Source organism: Microcaecilia unicolor, chromosome 2 (genome assembly GCF_901765095.1).
Source record: "Microcaecilia unicolor chromosome 2, aMicUni1.1, whole genome shotgun sequence".
NCBI classification, from domain to species: domain Eukaryota; kingdom Metazoa; phylum Chordata; class Amphibia; order Gymnophiona; family Siphonopidae; genus Microcaecilia; species Microcaecilia unicolor.
Genome location: NC_044032.1, coordinates 260,664,240 through 260,680,064, shown reverse-complemented (window position 1 = coordinate 260,680,064; position 15,825 = coordinate 260,664,240). Strand labels below are relative to the sequence as shown.

At 50.3% G+C, this 15,825-nt stretch overlaps 1 protein-coding gene across 5 annotated transcripts in view; it reads right to left on the bottom strand.

Annotated features, from left to right (window-relative positions):
* KDM5C (lysine demethylase 5C) overlaps window positions 1-15,825 on the bottom strand; it is a 187,140-nt gene that overhangs the window by 71,627 nt on the left and 99,688 nt on the right. For all 5 annotated transcript variants that reach the window (XM_030194032.1, XM_030194031.1, XM_030194034.1 and 2 more), the window contains 2 exons: window positions 2,795-2,945; window positions 2,167-2,263 (listed from right to left, as the gene is read on the bottom strand). In XM_030194032.1, coding sequence (XP_030049892.1) covers window positions 2,167-2,263; window positions 2,795-2,945 — 248 coding nt within the window. The remainder of the gene's footprint in view (window positions 1-2,166; window positions 2,264-2,794; window positions 2,946-15,825) is intronic.

The following is a 15,825-nucleotide window of genomic DNA, read 5'->3' as shown; positions in this document are numbered from 1 at the left end:
CCCTGCTAAGCCAGGGAGATGGGGAGGAAGGGGGGTGGACTCGAGACACCCGAGTTTAACACCCCAGAGGCTGTCAAAGAAAGAAAAGAAACCCTGTCAAGCCTCTAATTACGATTCCAGGCACAGAAGAAGTATTATAAATATATCTGTAATATCTTATAGAGAAAAAGAGAGAGAGAGACTAATGGGCTCACTTCCTACCTGCTGAGAGACTGAGAAAATACTGAGGCTAAGGTCACATGGCCAGGGCTCCTATTGGCTCTCTAGAGTCAGAGTTTTTCTCAGTCTCCACCTGCTGGTAGGCGGGCACAACCCAACAGTCCAATCCTGGTCCGGTCCGGAGGGACGCTAAGGAACATTGGTTACCCGTCGAATATCTGATCACTTACAAAACTGTGCTCCTGACATTTAAGGCCCTTAGGATAGGTATTCCTGATTATCTTTCCCGTCTTACCATTTTTTTAATCACTAGTTAGGGTTCTCTGTTCAATAAACGGCTACCGTTTAGTTTTGCCAGGTCTTAAACTTACACACCTTCTTGAATCAACCAGACGCTGTGCGTTTTTTATTTCTCCCCACATATGAACAATCTTCCCATCTCTCTCCATAGTGAATTATCAAATAAGATCTTTAAAGCAAATCTTAAGGTCTAGCTATGTAGACGAGCTTTTGGGGAGACAGACTGACTAGGGCCACCAGTCAGAGTGTAGAGACCCTTTTATATTCTTTACTTTTTATTTTTCTTTTATATCTCTATTTTTTTTTTTTGCATCTATATTTTATTTTTCTCATGTCTGCCTTATTTGCCTTTGTGTGTCCCCCTCTCTCCTTGTTATTACTAAATTGGAGTTTATTTCTCTTGTATATGTTTTGCTTTTCATTGTGTGTGTTTCTCTCTCTTTCCTGTCATTGAATGGATTTCTTCTCTTTCAAATTGGTTTTTAGTCTGTACACCACTCTGTTCTACCGTGTTTCCCCGAAAATAAGACCTACCGGGGTTTTCCTGCAAATTTAAAATATAAGACATCCCCCCAAAAGTAAGACCTACCAAACTTTTTTTTTAAGCAGGGCCGCCGAGAGCCACCCGAGGTCCCCCCCCCCCCCCCCCCCCGAGGTCGCCCCCTCCATCGCTCCCGGAACTAACCTGAAGCTCCTTTCACCTTCGCAAGCCGGATTCGGAGCAGTAGCATGGCAGACCTCTCCTTCCTTCCGTGTCCCGCCCTCGCCTGACATAACATAACATCAGGCGAGGGCGGGGCACGGAAGGAAGGAGAGGTCTGCCCTGCTGCTGCTTGCTGCTCCGAATCCGAATTTGCGAAGGTGAAAGGAGCTTCAGGTTAGTTCCGGGAGCGACGGAGGGGGGGCCAGGCGACCTCGGGTTGGGGGGCGACCGATGTTTCCCAGAAAATAAGACATCCCCCCGAAAATAAGACCTAGCGCGTTTTGGGGAGGAAAAATAAATATAAGACAGTGTCTTATTTTCAGGGAAACATGGTACATAGGTAGCTAGAGTAGTCTAGTAAATTTTAATAAACTATATACTACTAGTAAAAGAGGCCCGTTTCTGGAGCAAATGAAACGGGCGCTAGCAAGGTTTTCCTCCCCAACACCTCCCCCCCTTCTCCCTCCCTCCCTACCTGCCGACCCCTTTGTCATTCTGACGCCATTGCTCCGCACCTCCTGAACGCACCGTACGCCATTGCTCCGCCCTCGGTGTGTGACGCCATTGCTCCACCCTCAACGTCATCACGTTTGACGCGAGGGCGGGGCCCCGAGACTTGGCAATTTCGGTGGCTTCACCACCACGAACCCTTCGAACCCGTCTTGAAGGAAGTGACGTCAGTGGCTTCAGAACATTGAGGGTGAGTTTTATTATATAGGATAAGGCAGCACCAGCACCCTAGAAAGGGATGACGTCAGCTCTTTTTCTCTGACTGTACCTGCTGGAAGGGGAATATAGCCCATTTATCTGTACTGGCCTTTATTTTAGGGGCTACACAAGTATGTACCCAATGTCATGACTCATTTCACTTCAATGAGATCTCAGAAGCCCACTGGCCATGTGTCCTTTGGCATTCTTTGGCTTATACTACATCATACACCATCATGTCCACCTCCTCAAAGAAAGGATACCCCTGAAGAGACCAATCAGTTGACATCCCTCACCTTAACATCTGAGAGCTGTTGAATGAGGCAGGGTAGAGAGCTAATCTGTTCCAGGAAGGACCGGAGCTCATTTACTGTCAGCTTAGCAGAATGGATCCTGTAATGGAAGACAAACTCATCAAAGCGCAAGAGAATAAGCACAAAACAGGCCTCTCCAGGGTCATTTTAAATTTTAAGACTATGCAACCTCCAGCGGTGTCTTGTTTCATCTTATAGTTGTCAAATATATGCTACCTACCCTCCTTTTCTGTTTTACTGTTATGTTTGGACAAATTCCTGGAGGAAAAGTCCATAGTCTGCTATTGAGACTGACATGGGGAAGTCGCTGCTTGTCCCAGGATTGGTAGCATGGAATGTTGCTGCTAATTGGGTTTCTGCCAGGTACTTGTGACCTGGCTTGGCCACTGTTTGAAAAACAGGATACTGGGCTAGATGGACCACTGGTCTGACAGAGTATGGCTACTCTTATGTTTTTATTGTAATGTTTTTGCAAACATTTCTTGCAACCCTAGGCCTCCCTTTGATTCTACTCTCTCCCTTTTTCTTACATTTTTAATTGTAAACCGATTCAATATATTTTAGATTTAATGGTATGTGAAGCAGGAGCAGCATATGTGACATTTCTTACCGGGTGGGCTTCTTGTTGCATATCAGTGCCAGAGTCTCAGACATACATGCCTCGGCCTCTCCAATTGTGCTCCGCAGCTGCTGGAGCAGCCCATTCTCAGGAAACTTCCTTTCTTGTGCCTCTGACTCTAGAGCCTGCAGCTCTTCCAGTGCTACAATGGAAGACCAGAATAATCAAGAAAGAGGGGTGCACAGATTGACAACAGCTTCAACCAGCATGGGATCAAGACAGAAGAACATACACTGCTAGCAAAACATTTTGCTGAACAGATCCTAACAATCTCACAAAAAGTGATATATTTTATTCAACAAAGATTCAACAATAAATATCCTTGGTGAGAAAAAGTATATGTAACCCTCATTCATGGGCAGATGATCAAAAGCCCCAACCGGTTCCAAACAGCGCTAGAACAGCGCGGGTTTTACTGCCCCTACGATCAGAGGTAATAGCATGCAAATTTACGCTATTATCTCTGATCACAGAGTAAAACTGTGGGAGGATTGTGCCCGAGTATGTGCTCAGGCACAATCCTCCCAAACGTGTCTGATAGGTCCGGACTGTCAAAAGCCCAGACCTGTCAAACACAGGGGATAGGGGTCTGTAGAACTCCCAGACCCCCCCTGCAATGCAAGGCCCTGGTGGCCTAGTGCCACCCCCAGAACCCCCACCCCAAAATAGTGGATCTCCAGCCCCCCTAACCCCCCTCGCACCCCAAAATAAAAGCCCTGGTGGCCCAGTGAGCCCCAAACACAAGCCCCCCCCCCCCCCAACCTGGTGGTCTAGCGGTCCCGTTCCTCACCCCCCCCCCCCCCCATACCTGAGTTTTGGAGGAGGAAGTAGTACACTCCTTCCTCTTCCTGTGCTGCCTTGAAAATGGTGGCACCCAGCCCTGCCCAGAGCATCCTGGGATACATTGGGAGACCACCAGAGTTTTTATTTTGGGGTGTGGGGGGGGGGGGGGGGTTAGGGGGGCTGGAAATCCACTGGATCTCTAGTGTGCTGTGAACCTGTGTCAGGCGGGGGGGGGGGGGAGGGAGGTCAGCTTCAGGTGGGAAGGGGGGGGTCACAGTTCCTGTGGTGGTGGGGGGTCTGCTAGAATGCATGCTTAGCAGGACTCCCCATTCCTCCTCAATGATCTGCAAATCCTAACGCCAGCTCAGAGCTAGCGTAGTGTTCGCAGCAGATGACGTGCCAATGTTTGGCACGCTACCCACTGATCATTGGGGAGGAATAGTAAAATACCTGTTTAGCATGCATTTGCATGCTACTTGTGATCAGAGCCTGTGAGCGCATTTTTTCATGCGCTCAGGAGCTCTGATCATGGGGTGGTAGCAAACGTGGGCGTTAGTATGGCGCGAATAGCATCTAGCGCCTGCGTTTGCTTCTGATCATCTGGTGACACCTCTTTAGGCAGCAGTAACTAACTAACATTTCATGTAACCATTGATCAGTTTTTCACATTACCTTTAATGGATACTGTTATATTATCCTCTTAAAATCTTCTGATACATCAATGATGGAAAGTCATCTAGATCCTGATATAGATCAGCTCCATAATGCCTTCACCATCATACTTGACAGCTGTGATGAGGTTCTCTCTTTCAAAGGCAGTGTTTGGTTTTTGCATGTATTATAGACTGACAAGGAAAAAATTATGGCCTTAGCTAATTCTTTCCTTGAGTCCTTTCAGACTAGTTGAGATGCATGAGTTTACGCTTCTCTACCAGCAGAGGGACACAGATGGTTTGATGACATCACCTTGTATAGGGTCCTGTTCAGTTCTCAGATACCCAGTATTGCTGTAGCAAAGCAAAAAAACAAACAAAAAAACTACTTCCTACAAACAAGGCTATGAACCAATGGATAATGAAACTAGTCTCCAACCCTGAGGCTGTGATCAACTTGACTAAAAGAACAAACCCAATAATGAATCTTGCAGGGAGAAGGGGAGAACCCTGTCCCCTCAACCAGTGACCGACGGGCTCCATGAAGGCTGAAGACTCAGGATACTTCACTGGTCTGGAGAACTCAAGGAAATTAGTAGGAAGGCCTACATTTCTACTTACAGTCTAGACACATGGGATGCACCTAAACCGTACTTCACTTAAGGTAGACAGAGTCAAGCAAAAACAGTTGCCCCAAAGGCCATATATCCTACCTGGCCTTGCACATACAGCTCTAATGTTTAATAAATGAATGTGGAGACAAACTGAAAGATCTACAGAATCGATCTTGTTGAGGAAATCTCCAAGTCCTGGGAATACCAGAGACTGTGCCAGATCATCTCCTCCTCCCAGAACTGGAACACTGGTGGAAATAACTTTTCCAATGCGCGAAGGCATGGGCTCTGGACGTTTGGAGCTGTAGGGACAAAAACAGGTCCTGCACATGGCACTATGAACCTACCTTTCTTGTAACAGGCTTAGGCCAGTGTCAGTTCCTATGCAGAGATATTTTCTCAGACCTCAGGCACATTGCTGACAAATCAAGGTCTGAGCAAAGTAACTTTCAATAACAACCCCGCTTACAGAGCTGGGGGGATTCATGGTCAGAAGAAATCAGTTGCTTGGTCCTCACAACACTGGAAAACATCAGACTTTATTCTAGTCAGCATGGCACCAAACCAGAGGAAAGGGTATAAGACCCTTTCCATAAGTTAATAGTTAGCTGACTGTTAGGCTGGGCAGTTCACATAAGAGCTGCTATCACCCAGTCACATGATGGAAGGCACAGTTATCTGTGGCAACACTTGCTTGCATGCTCTTACCCAGCTGGGGAGAGCTTACCTGCTCTGCTGAGCGACTGGGACCACCTGCTGCTAACCAACCATCTGAAGAAAGAGTGTGTCTGCCATCCCAGCTTTGCTGCCTGATTCCTTCATCAACTCCCTGACTGACTTCAGTTCCTGAGTATGGGGGAGTCTTTTCCATTAGGCAGGCTGCATAATTCAGGACTAGGTGCCAGTGTGTGGGGAAACAAACTACTCACATCTGCAGAGCGTTAGTGACGCTGCACAACTACATACATAAAGTTGAAATCCTTAAACAATATAATGTACTACGACACACCCTTAGTTATGATGGCACTCCTGTGCACATTTTTCAAGATTATTCCGCAGCGTCTGAAAATAGGAGAAGATACGCTTCGTATTCACTTACCCAGAAATATTAAAGATGCTAGGGCCCTCTAGCTCAGATGCTACTTAACTACTGCATTCCTCACAGCAGGGCTGCATCTGCCTAGATGGATAACTCATTTACTTGCTCATATTCGAACTGCCTACCACTTAATAGAGTTAACTATCTTCTTCGGGAGCCCCCCAAAAGTATTTCTAACGTAGTCTGCTGCCTCTCCTCACAGTGATGTTTCAGCGAGAATTGCCAACCATTTGGTGGTTGAAGTTCTGTGGATTGGGGGGGATGGGGAAGGAAGGTGTTTTGTTAATGGGTTTTATATATCTGCAAAACAAAGGTCACACTTATTAATGTTTAGGGCTTTGTTTTGTTTGTTCAGTTTTTCAGCAACTTAAAAAGATTTTGGGTTGGAACCCAGGTACGTTATTTGCTTTCTCCCTCTGGGTGGGGGCTGGGCACCTAATCTAGCATACCCTGAGTATTTTATATACTACTAGTAAAACATGCCCGTTTCTGGCGCAAATGAAACGGGCGCTAGCAAGGTTTTCCTCCCGAACCCCCCCCCCCTGCTCACCCCTTCGGCATTGTGAAGGCACTGACCGCCATTGTTGCGGACCTCGTCAACGCACGCCAACGCCACCTTCAATGTGCTGAGTCGTTGGTTGTGAAGCCACTGATGCCATAGCTCGCCCTCGACGTCATAACGTTTGACGCGAGGGCGGGGCCCCAACACAATGATTTCGGTGGCTTCACCACCACGAACCCTTCGAACCGGAAGGAAGTGACCGGAGGAACTGACAGTGACGTCAGTGTCCTCACAACGTTGAGGGTGAGTTTTATATATAGGATGATTAAGCTAGGAAGTTGACTTCTATCTTGGAATGTCTCAGGGATCACATCACCCATGAAGTAAAGCAAAATACTTTCCCTACTGAAGCACCACCAAGCAGATATAGCAAGAGCACCAAAAGCTTTGCAGAGGCTGAGTGGAGGTTTACTATTCATCAGCTCAAAAAGAGCAGAGGTATCAGTATTAATTTATAAAAACCTTGCCTGAGCTGTCAAAGTTATACTGAAAGATACACAAGGGAGATACATTCTGCTAAAGCTTTCCATGGGAGACAGCATATTTCATCTTTTGGTAAGGTATGCTCCCACTGCATATGACCATGATTTTTTTTTTTTTTTTTTTTTTAAACACAAACCCATATATGGATGCTCGATATGGAAACCTCTATATTGTTACAACTTACGGAACCTCATGTTGACTGATTCACATATACGCGTGCTGCAGACATGGGAACCACACAGGGCATGCCAATATTTTTGCTCCTCATTGGGGTTAATAGATCCATGGTGCCTTCTCCACCTCAAGGAGCGAGATTATACTCCCCTCTCAAGGGCTCACGGAACATTTTCCAGGACCGACTACATTTTAACATCTCAAACGATTTTTAATCTAATTAACTCAGCAATCACTGGCCCAACAGAGGTCTCGAACCATTCCATGATATGGATAGATATAGAAATAGGTTCACCCACTAGGGGTACAGTGGGGTAGAGATTCCCAGCTTATTTCTTTGAGGACAAGGATTTTCAAGCTTATTTTATCACAAAAATGGGCTGATTATATAACACTGAACTCCCAACATGTGTCCCAACCTAGCTTGTTCTGGGAGACAACCAAAGTTGTCTTCCAAGGAGGCAATTTCTTACAATATCTGCCAGACACAAGGTATCTTGCTCTTGGAGAAAAAAATAAGCCTTGGCCAAATGCCACTATATTCAACCCCCACCCCACAGATAAAAGAGACGGATTACTACTCAAAACAGCTTCAAATTTGCTTATCCATGAGTGCACTACAAAGTTATTTCACCAAAAGTATAATTATTGATGTGATAACAAACCAGGGAAATTACTAGCACAAATGAGCAAATGCTGGAAGGGCACTAGATAAATATCTAAAATATTGAAAGGGGATGAAAATTGACCTATAACACATCAAACATAGCTAACATTTTTGGACTATTTTACGCAGATGTATACCTCTCCAGACACAGCTGTGGGCCTGGAGGTTTTTGATTATTTAAAAGACTCGGGATTCCCTACATTACATCCGGTAGCGTGCGTCCAACCAAATGCTCTTTTTTTTCGTTTCAATAAATTTTTTATTGAAATATTCAACATTACAAAAGAAAACATTCAATACTGCCATGCCCGATGCATATGTCGGGAAAGCAACACAACTTAACCCCTCCAAAACCCTCCATTGTTTCCAATAGAGCAACCCAACTTCAAGATTTTTGTTTTCATAGTTTTTTTATCCCCCCCCCCCCCCAGCCAATACCTCCCCAAACCTAACTAGAAGGTTTGAACCCCTAAGTCCCCTATATAGAAACCTTCAGCAACTTATTCACAACCTTCTAACAGATTACATTATCTCTCAACCCCCTTATCCCCCCTCCCCCTACTCCCCCCTCCCTTTCCCATTAAGCCAAAGATAATAATTTCCCCTCCAACAGTTTCCACCCTCTTTGATGGATCCAAAAACAATCCCTTCTTACAGCTGTTTGTCTCTCCAAGTGAAATAGATACCGCACCTTCCCCTTCCATTGATCCATGCTAGGCGGAAGAGAAGATTTCCAAGTAGCTGCAATCAAACACTTTATTGCCGCTAGTCCCCACCGGAACAACCTCTCTTGCCACCACTGCAACTTGATCGGGCTGAGCCCTAATAAGCAAACTTGGGGAGACAAAGGTATAGGCACTTGAAGCAGTTCAGAAAGTGCCCCACCCACCGACTCCCACACAGAAAATAACCCCTCACATTCCCACCAAACATGCAAAAAGGAACCCCGTGCCTCCCCGCATCTCCAACATATATCAGATACTAGAGGAAACATTTTATGAAGTCTGTCCGGCGTATAATACCACAGGGTAATTATTTTGTATGCATTCTCCTGAACTAGCACACACACTGAACTTGCTCGTACCCCCCCCCCCCCCCCCCCCAAATCCTTTCCCATTCCTCATCCGTAAAGGTCTTCCCCAAATCCCGTTCCCAGGCCTGCATAAACTTATGCTTACTCCTTTTCCATCCTCTTATATACTTATATATGATCGATATAGGCCTTGGATGTTTCCCCACTAACATCCAAAGATTTTCCAAATACTCCCCTTTAATTGGATCTCCCCTCAACCAACCCTGCTGTATAGCAAAATGCCGTATTTGCATATAGGCAAAAAAATCCCCCTCCAGTAAACCAAACCTATCCCTAAGATATTCAAAGGATGCCCACCTGCCCCCCCGAAAGCCATCCCGAAATCTAACTAGTCCCAATTGCGCCCATCTAAAAAAGGTTCTGTCCCATTGCCCCACTCTAAACTTACCCTCCCAATTCAGAGAAGCCAACGTAGAAACCCTGACCCCCCCTCCCCACCGCTTTCTAGCCTCCTGCCAAACTTTTAGCAAATGACTCAAAAAGGGATTAGCTACTCCTCCTCCTCCCCCCTCCCTTCCTCCCTGTGAATCCCAGAGCAACGTACCCAGGGGTTGCAACCCAGAAAACTCCTGTTCAATTACTACCCCCGCCTTTCCCTGTGCTACATCCCAATCCAATATTATCCTCAATTGCGCAGCCAGATAAAGCGAATGCTACATACCTGTAGAAGGTATTCTCCGAGGACAGCAGGCTGATTGTTCTCACTGATGGGTGACGTCCACGGCAGCCCCTCCAATCGGAAACTTCACTAGCAAAGTCCTTTGCTAGCCCTCGCGCGCCCGCGCGCACCGCGCATGCGCGGCCGTCTTCCCGCCCGAAACCGGCTCGAGCCGGCCAGTCCAGTATGTAGCAAGACAATACACTTCAAGGGAAGACACAACTCCAAAGGGGAGGCGGGCGGGTTGGTGAGAACAATCAGCCTGCTGTCCTCGGAGAATACCTTCTACAGGTATGTAGCATTCGCTTTCTCCGAGGACAAGCAGGCTGCTTGTTCTCACTGATGGGGTATCCCTAGCCCCCAGGCTCACTCAAAACAACAACATTGGTCAATTGGGCCTCGCAACGGCGAGGACATAACTGAGATTGACCTAAAAAATTTACCAACTAACTGAGAGTGTAGCCTGGAACAGAACAAACAGGGCCCTCGGGGGGTGGAGTTGGATCCTAAAGCCCAAACAGGTTCTGAAGAACTGACTGCCCGAACCGACTGTCACGTCGGGTATCCTGCTGCAGGCAGTAATGAGATGTGAATGTGTGGACAGATGACCACGTCGCAGCTTTGCAAATTTCCTCCATGGTGGCTGACTTCAAGTGGGCTACCGACGCTGCCATGGCTCTAACATTATGAGCCGTGACATGACCCTCAAGAGCCAGCCCAGCCTGGGCGTAAGTGAAGGAAATGCAATCTGCTAGCCAATTGGATATGGTGCGTTTCCCTACAGCCACTCCCCTCTTGTTGGGATCAAAAGAAACAAACAATTGGGCGGACTGTCTGTGGGGCTGTGTCCGCTCCAGATAGAAGGCCAATGCTCTCTTGCAGTCCAATGTGTGCAGCTGACGTTCAGCAGGGCAGGAATGAGGACGGGGAAAGAATGTTGGCAAGACAATTGACTGGTTCAGATGGAACTCCGACACAACCTTTGGCAGAAACTTAGGGTGAGTGCGGAGGACTACTCTGTTGTGATGAAATTTGGTGTAAGGGGCCTGGGCTACCAGGGCCTGAAGCTCACTGACTCTACGAGCCGAGGTAACTGCCACCAAGAAAATGACCTTCCAGGTCAAGTACTTCGGATGGCAGGAATTCAGTGGCTCGAAAGGAGGTTTCATCAGCTGGGTGAGAACGACATTGAGATCCCATGACACTGTAGGAGGCTTGACAGGGGGCTTTGACAAAAGCAAACCTCTCATGAAGCGAACAACTAAAGGCTGTCCTGAGATCGGCTTACCTTCCACTTGGTAATGGTATGCACTGATTGCACTAAGGTGAACCCTTACGGAGTTGGTCTTCAGACCAGACTCAGACAAGTGGAGAAGGTATTCAAGCAGGGTCTGTGTAGGACAAGAGCGAGGATCTAGGGCCTTGCTGTCACACCAGACGGCAAACCTCCTCCAATGAAAGAAGTAACTTCTCTTAGTGGAGTCTTTCCTGGAAGCAAGCAAGATGCGGGAGACACCCTCTGGCAGACCCAAAGAGGCAAAGTCTACGCCCTCAACATCCAGGCCGTGAGAGCCAGGGACTGGAGGTTGGGATGCAGCAGAGCCCCTTCGTCCTGCGTGATGAGGGTCGGAAAACACTCCAATCTCCACGGTTCTTCGGAGGATAACTCCAGAAGAAGAGGGAACCAGATCTGACGCGGCCAAAAGGGAGCAATCAGAATCATGGTGCCTCGGTCTTGCTTGAGTTTCAACAAAGTCTTCCCCACCAGAGGAATGGGAGGATAAGCATACAGCAGACCTTCCCCCCAATCCAGGAGGAAGGCATCCGACGCCAGTCTGCCGTGAGCCTGAAGCCTGGAACAGAACTGAGGGACCTTGTGGTTCACTTGAGATGCGAAGAGATCCACCAGGGGGGTGCCCCACGCCTGGAAGATCTGTCGCACCACACGGGAATTGAGCGACCACTCGTGAGGTTGCATAATCCTGCTCAACCTGTCGGCCAGACTGTTGTTTACGCCTGCCAGATATGTGGCTTGGAGCACCATGCCTTGACGGCGAGCCCAGAGCCACATGCTGACGGCTTCCTGACACAGGGGGCGAGATCCGGTGCCCCCCTGCTTGTTGACATAGTACATGGCAACCTGATTGTCTGTCTGAATTTGGATAATTTGGTGGGACAGCCGATCTCTGAAAGCCTTCAGAGCGTTCCAGATCGCTCGCAACTCCAGAAGATTGATCTGTAGATCGCTTTCTTGGAGGGACCACCTTCCTTGGGTGTGAAGCCCATCGACATGAGCTCCCCATCCCAGGAGAGACGCATCCGTGGTCAGCACTTTTTGTGGCTGAGGAATTTGGAAGGGACGTCCCAGAGTCAAATTGGAGCAAATCGTCCACCAATACAGGGATTCGAGAAAACTCGTGGACAGGTGGATCACGTCCTCTAGACCCCCGGCGGCCTGATACCACTGGGAGGCTAGGGTCCATTGAGCAGATCTCATGTGAAGGCGGGCCATGGGAGTCACATGAACTGTGGAGGCCATGTGGCCCAGCAATCTCAACATCTGCCGAGCTGTGATCTGCTGGGACGCTCGCACCCGCGAGACGAGGGACAACAAGTTGTTGGCCCTCGCCTCTGGGAGATAGGCGCGAGCCGTCCGAGAATCCAGCAGGGCTCCGATGAATTCGAGTTTCTGCACTGGGAGAAGATGGGACTTTGGGTAATTTATCACAAACCCCAGTAGCTCCAGGAGGCGAATAGTCATCTGCATGGACTGCAGGGCTCCTGCCTCGGATGTGTTCTTCACCAGCCAATCGTCGAGATATGGGAACACGTGCACCCCCAGCCTGCGAAGCGCCGCTGCTACCACAGCTAGGCACTTTGTGAACACCCTGGGCGCAGAGGCGAGCCCAAAGGGTAGCACACAGTACTGGAAGTGGCGTGTGCCCAGCTGAAATCGCAGATACTGTCTGTGAGCTGGCAGTATCGGGATGTGTGTGTAGGCATCCTTCAAGTCCAGAGAGCATAGCCAATCGTTTTGCTGAATCATGGGGAGAAGGGTGCCCAGGGAAAGCATCCTGAACTTTTCTTTTACGAGATATTTGTTCAGGGCCCTTAGGTCTAGGATGGGACGCATCCCCCCTGTTTTCTTTTCCACAAGGAAGTACCTGGAATAGAACCCCAGCCCTTCTTGCCCGGATGGCACGGGCTCGACCGCATTGGCGCTGAGAAGGGCGGAGAGTTCCTCTGCAAGTACCTGCTTGTGCTGGAAGCTGTAGGACTGAGCTCCCGGTGGACAATTTGGAGGTTGAGAGGCCAAATTGAGGGTGTATCCTTGCCGGACTATTTGGAGAACCCACTGATCGGAGGTTATAAGAGGCCACCTTTGGTGAAAAGCTTTCAACCTCCCTCCGACAGGCAGGTCGCCCGGCACTGACACTTGGATGTCGGCTATGCTCTGCTGGAGCCAGTCAAAAGCTCGCCCCTTGCTTTTGCTGGGGAGCCGCGGGGCCTTGCTGATTCGCACGCTGCTGACGAGAGCGAGCGCGCTGGGGCTTAGCCTGGGCCGCAGGCTGTCGGGAAGGAGGATTGTACCTACGCTTGCCAGAAGTATAGGGAACAGTCTTCCTTCCCCCGAAAAATCGTCTACCTGTAGAGGTAGAAGCTGAAGGCTGCCGGCGGGCGAACTTGTCGAATGCGGTGTCCCGCTGGTGGAGAGACTCTACCACCTGCTCGACTTTTTCGCCAAAAATGTTATCCGCACGGCAAGGCAAGTCCGTAATCCGCTGCTGGACTCTATTCTCCAGGTCGGCGGCACGCAGCCATGAGAGCCTGCGCATCACCACACCTTGAGCAGCGGCCCTGGACGCAACATCAAAAGTGTCATAAACTCCTCTGGCCAGGAATTTTCTGCACGCCTTCAGCTGCCTGACCACCTCCTGAAAAGGCTTGGCTTGCTCAGGGGGAAGAGCATCAACCAAGCCCGCCAACTGCCGCACATTATTCCGCATGTGTATGCTCGTGTAGAGCTGGTAAGACTGGATCTTGGACACGAGCATAGAGGAATGGTAGGCCTTCCTCCCAAAGGAGTCTAAGGTTCTAGCGTCCTTGCCCGGGGGCGCCGAAGCATGTTCCCTAGAACTCTTAGCCTTCTTTAGGGCCAAATCCACAACTCCAGAGTCATGAGGCAACTGAGTGCGCATCAGCTCTGGGTCCCCATGGATCCGGTACTGGGACTCGATCTTCTTGGGAATGTGGGGATTAGTTAATGGTTTGGTCCAGTTCGCAAGCAATGTCTTCTTCAGGACATGGTGCAAGGGAACAGTGGACGCTTCCTTAGGTGGAGAAGGATAGTCCAGGAGCTCAAACATTTCAGCCCTGGGCTCGTCCTCCACAACCACCGGGAAGGGGATGGCCGTAGACATCTCCCGGACAAAGGAGGCAAAAGACAGACTCTCGGGAGGAGAAAGCTGTCTCTCAGGAGAGGGAGTGGGATCAGACGGAAGACCCCCAGACTCCTCGTCAGAGAAATATCTGGGATCTTCCTCTTCCTCCCACGAGGCCTCACCCTCGGTGTCAGACACAAGTTCACGGACCTGTGTCTGCAACCTCGCCCTGCTCGACTCCGTGGAACCCTGTCCACGATGGGGGCGTCGAGAGGTAGACTCCCTCGCCCGCATCGGCGAAGCTCCCTCCGCCGACGTAGTCGGGGAGCCTTCCTGGGAGGTGGCCGCGGTCGGTACCGCACGCGGTACCGACGTCGGGGACCTCAACCTGGGCGATGGGCCAGCCGGCGCCACGCTCGACGGTACCGGTGGCGCAAGCACCGCCGGTACCGGAGGGGTAGGGCGCAACAGCTCTCCCAGAATCTCTGGGAGAACGGCCCGGAGGCTCTCGTTTAGAGCGGCTGCAGAGAAAGGCTGAGAGGTCGATGCAGGCGTCGACGTCAGTACCTGTTCCGGGCGTGGAGGCTGTTCCGGGCTGTCCAGAGCGGAGCGCATCGACACCTCCTGAACAGAGGGTGAGCGGTCCTCTCGGTGCCGATGCCTGCTGGGTGCCGAATCCCTCGGCGACCCAGAGCTCTCGGTGCCGACACGGGGAGGAGACCGGTGTCGATGCTTCTTCGATTTCTTCCGAAGCATGTCACCGGAGCTCCCCGGCACCGACGAGGAGGACGTCGAATCCACCCGTCGCTTCCTCGGGGCCGAGACTGAAGAAGGTCGATCTCGGGGGGGCTGTACCGCAGGAGCCCTCAGGGTAGGCGGAGACCCACCCGAGGGCTCACCGCCACCAGCAGGGGAATGGACAGCCCTCACCTGCACTCCACCCGATGCACCACCGTCCGACGACATCAGCAGACGAGGTCCTGGTACCACCGACGTCGATGCAGCTATCCGATGTCTCGGCGCCGATGCAGAGGCCCGATGCCTCGATGCACTCGATGCAGGGGCGGCCGAGAAAGATGGTCTGGACGCTGACGACGTCGATGCACTCGAAGATCCCGGTGCCGATGCCGACGAAGAGCCCGAGAACAACACGTTCCACTGGGCTAGTCTCGCTACCTGAGTCCGCCTTTGAAGCAGGGAACACAGACTGCAGTTCTGAGGGCGGTGCTCGGCCCCCAGACACTGAAGACACGACGAGTGTCGATCAGTGAGCGAGATAACCCGGGCGCACTGGGTGCACTTCTTGAAGCCGCTGGAAGGCTTCGATGTCATGGGCGGAAAAATCACGCCGGCGAAATCAAAAGCCGAAATGGCGAAATTCGAAGCACCAAATTTAGAGGGAGAAAAAATCTCGACCGAGGCCGAAAAAAGGCCTACCCCGACGACGAAAGAAAACTTACCGGGGCAAAAAAGCTGGAAGTACGGGGAGGATTTACACGAAACCCGGCGGGGGGTTTCCGGAGCACTTCCCGACTAGGACAAAGCTTTCCCGAAGGGAAAAAACACGTTCAAACAAATTGGACGCGCGAGGTCGACTTTCCGGGGCTCGACACGGCGAAAACACGACCGTACCGAGTGCGGACAAAAGAAGACTGGCCGGCTCGAGCCGGTTTCGGGCGGGAAGACGGCCGCGCATGCGCGGTGCGCGCGGGCGCGCGAGGGCTAGCAAAGGACTTTGCTAGTGAAGTTTCCGATTGGAGGGGCTGCCGTGGACGTCACCCATCAGTGAGAACAAGCAGCCTGCTTGTCCTCGGAGAATACCATTCTACGTTCGGCACTGCACTCCCTCCCTGC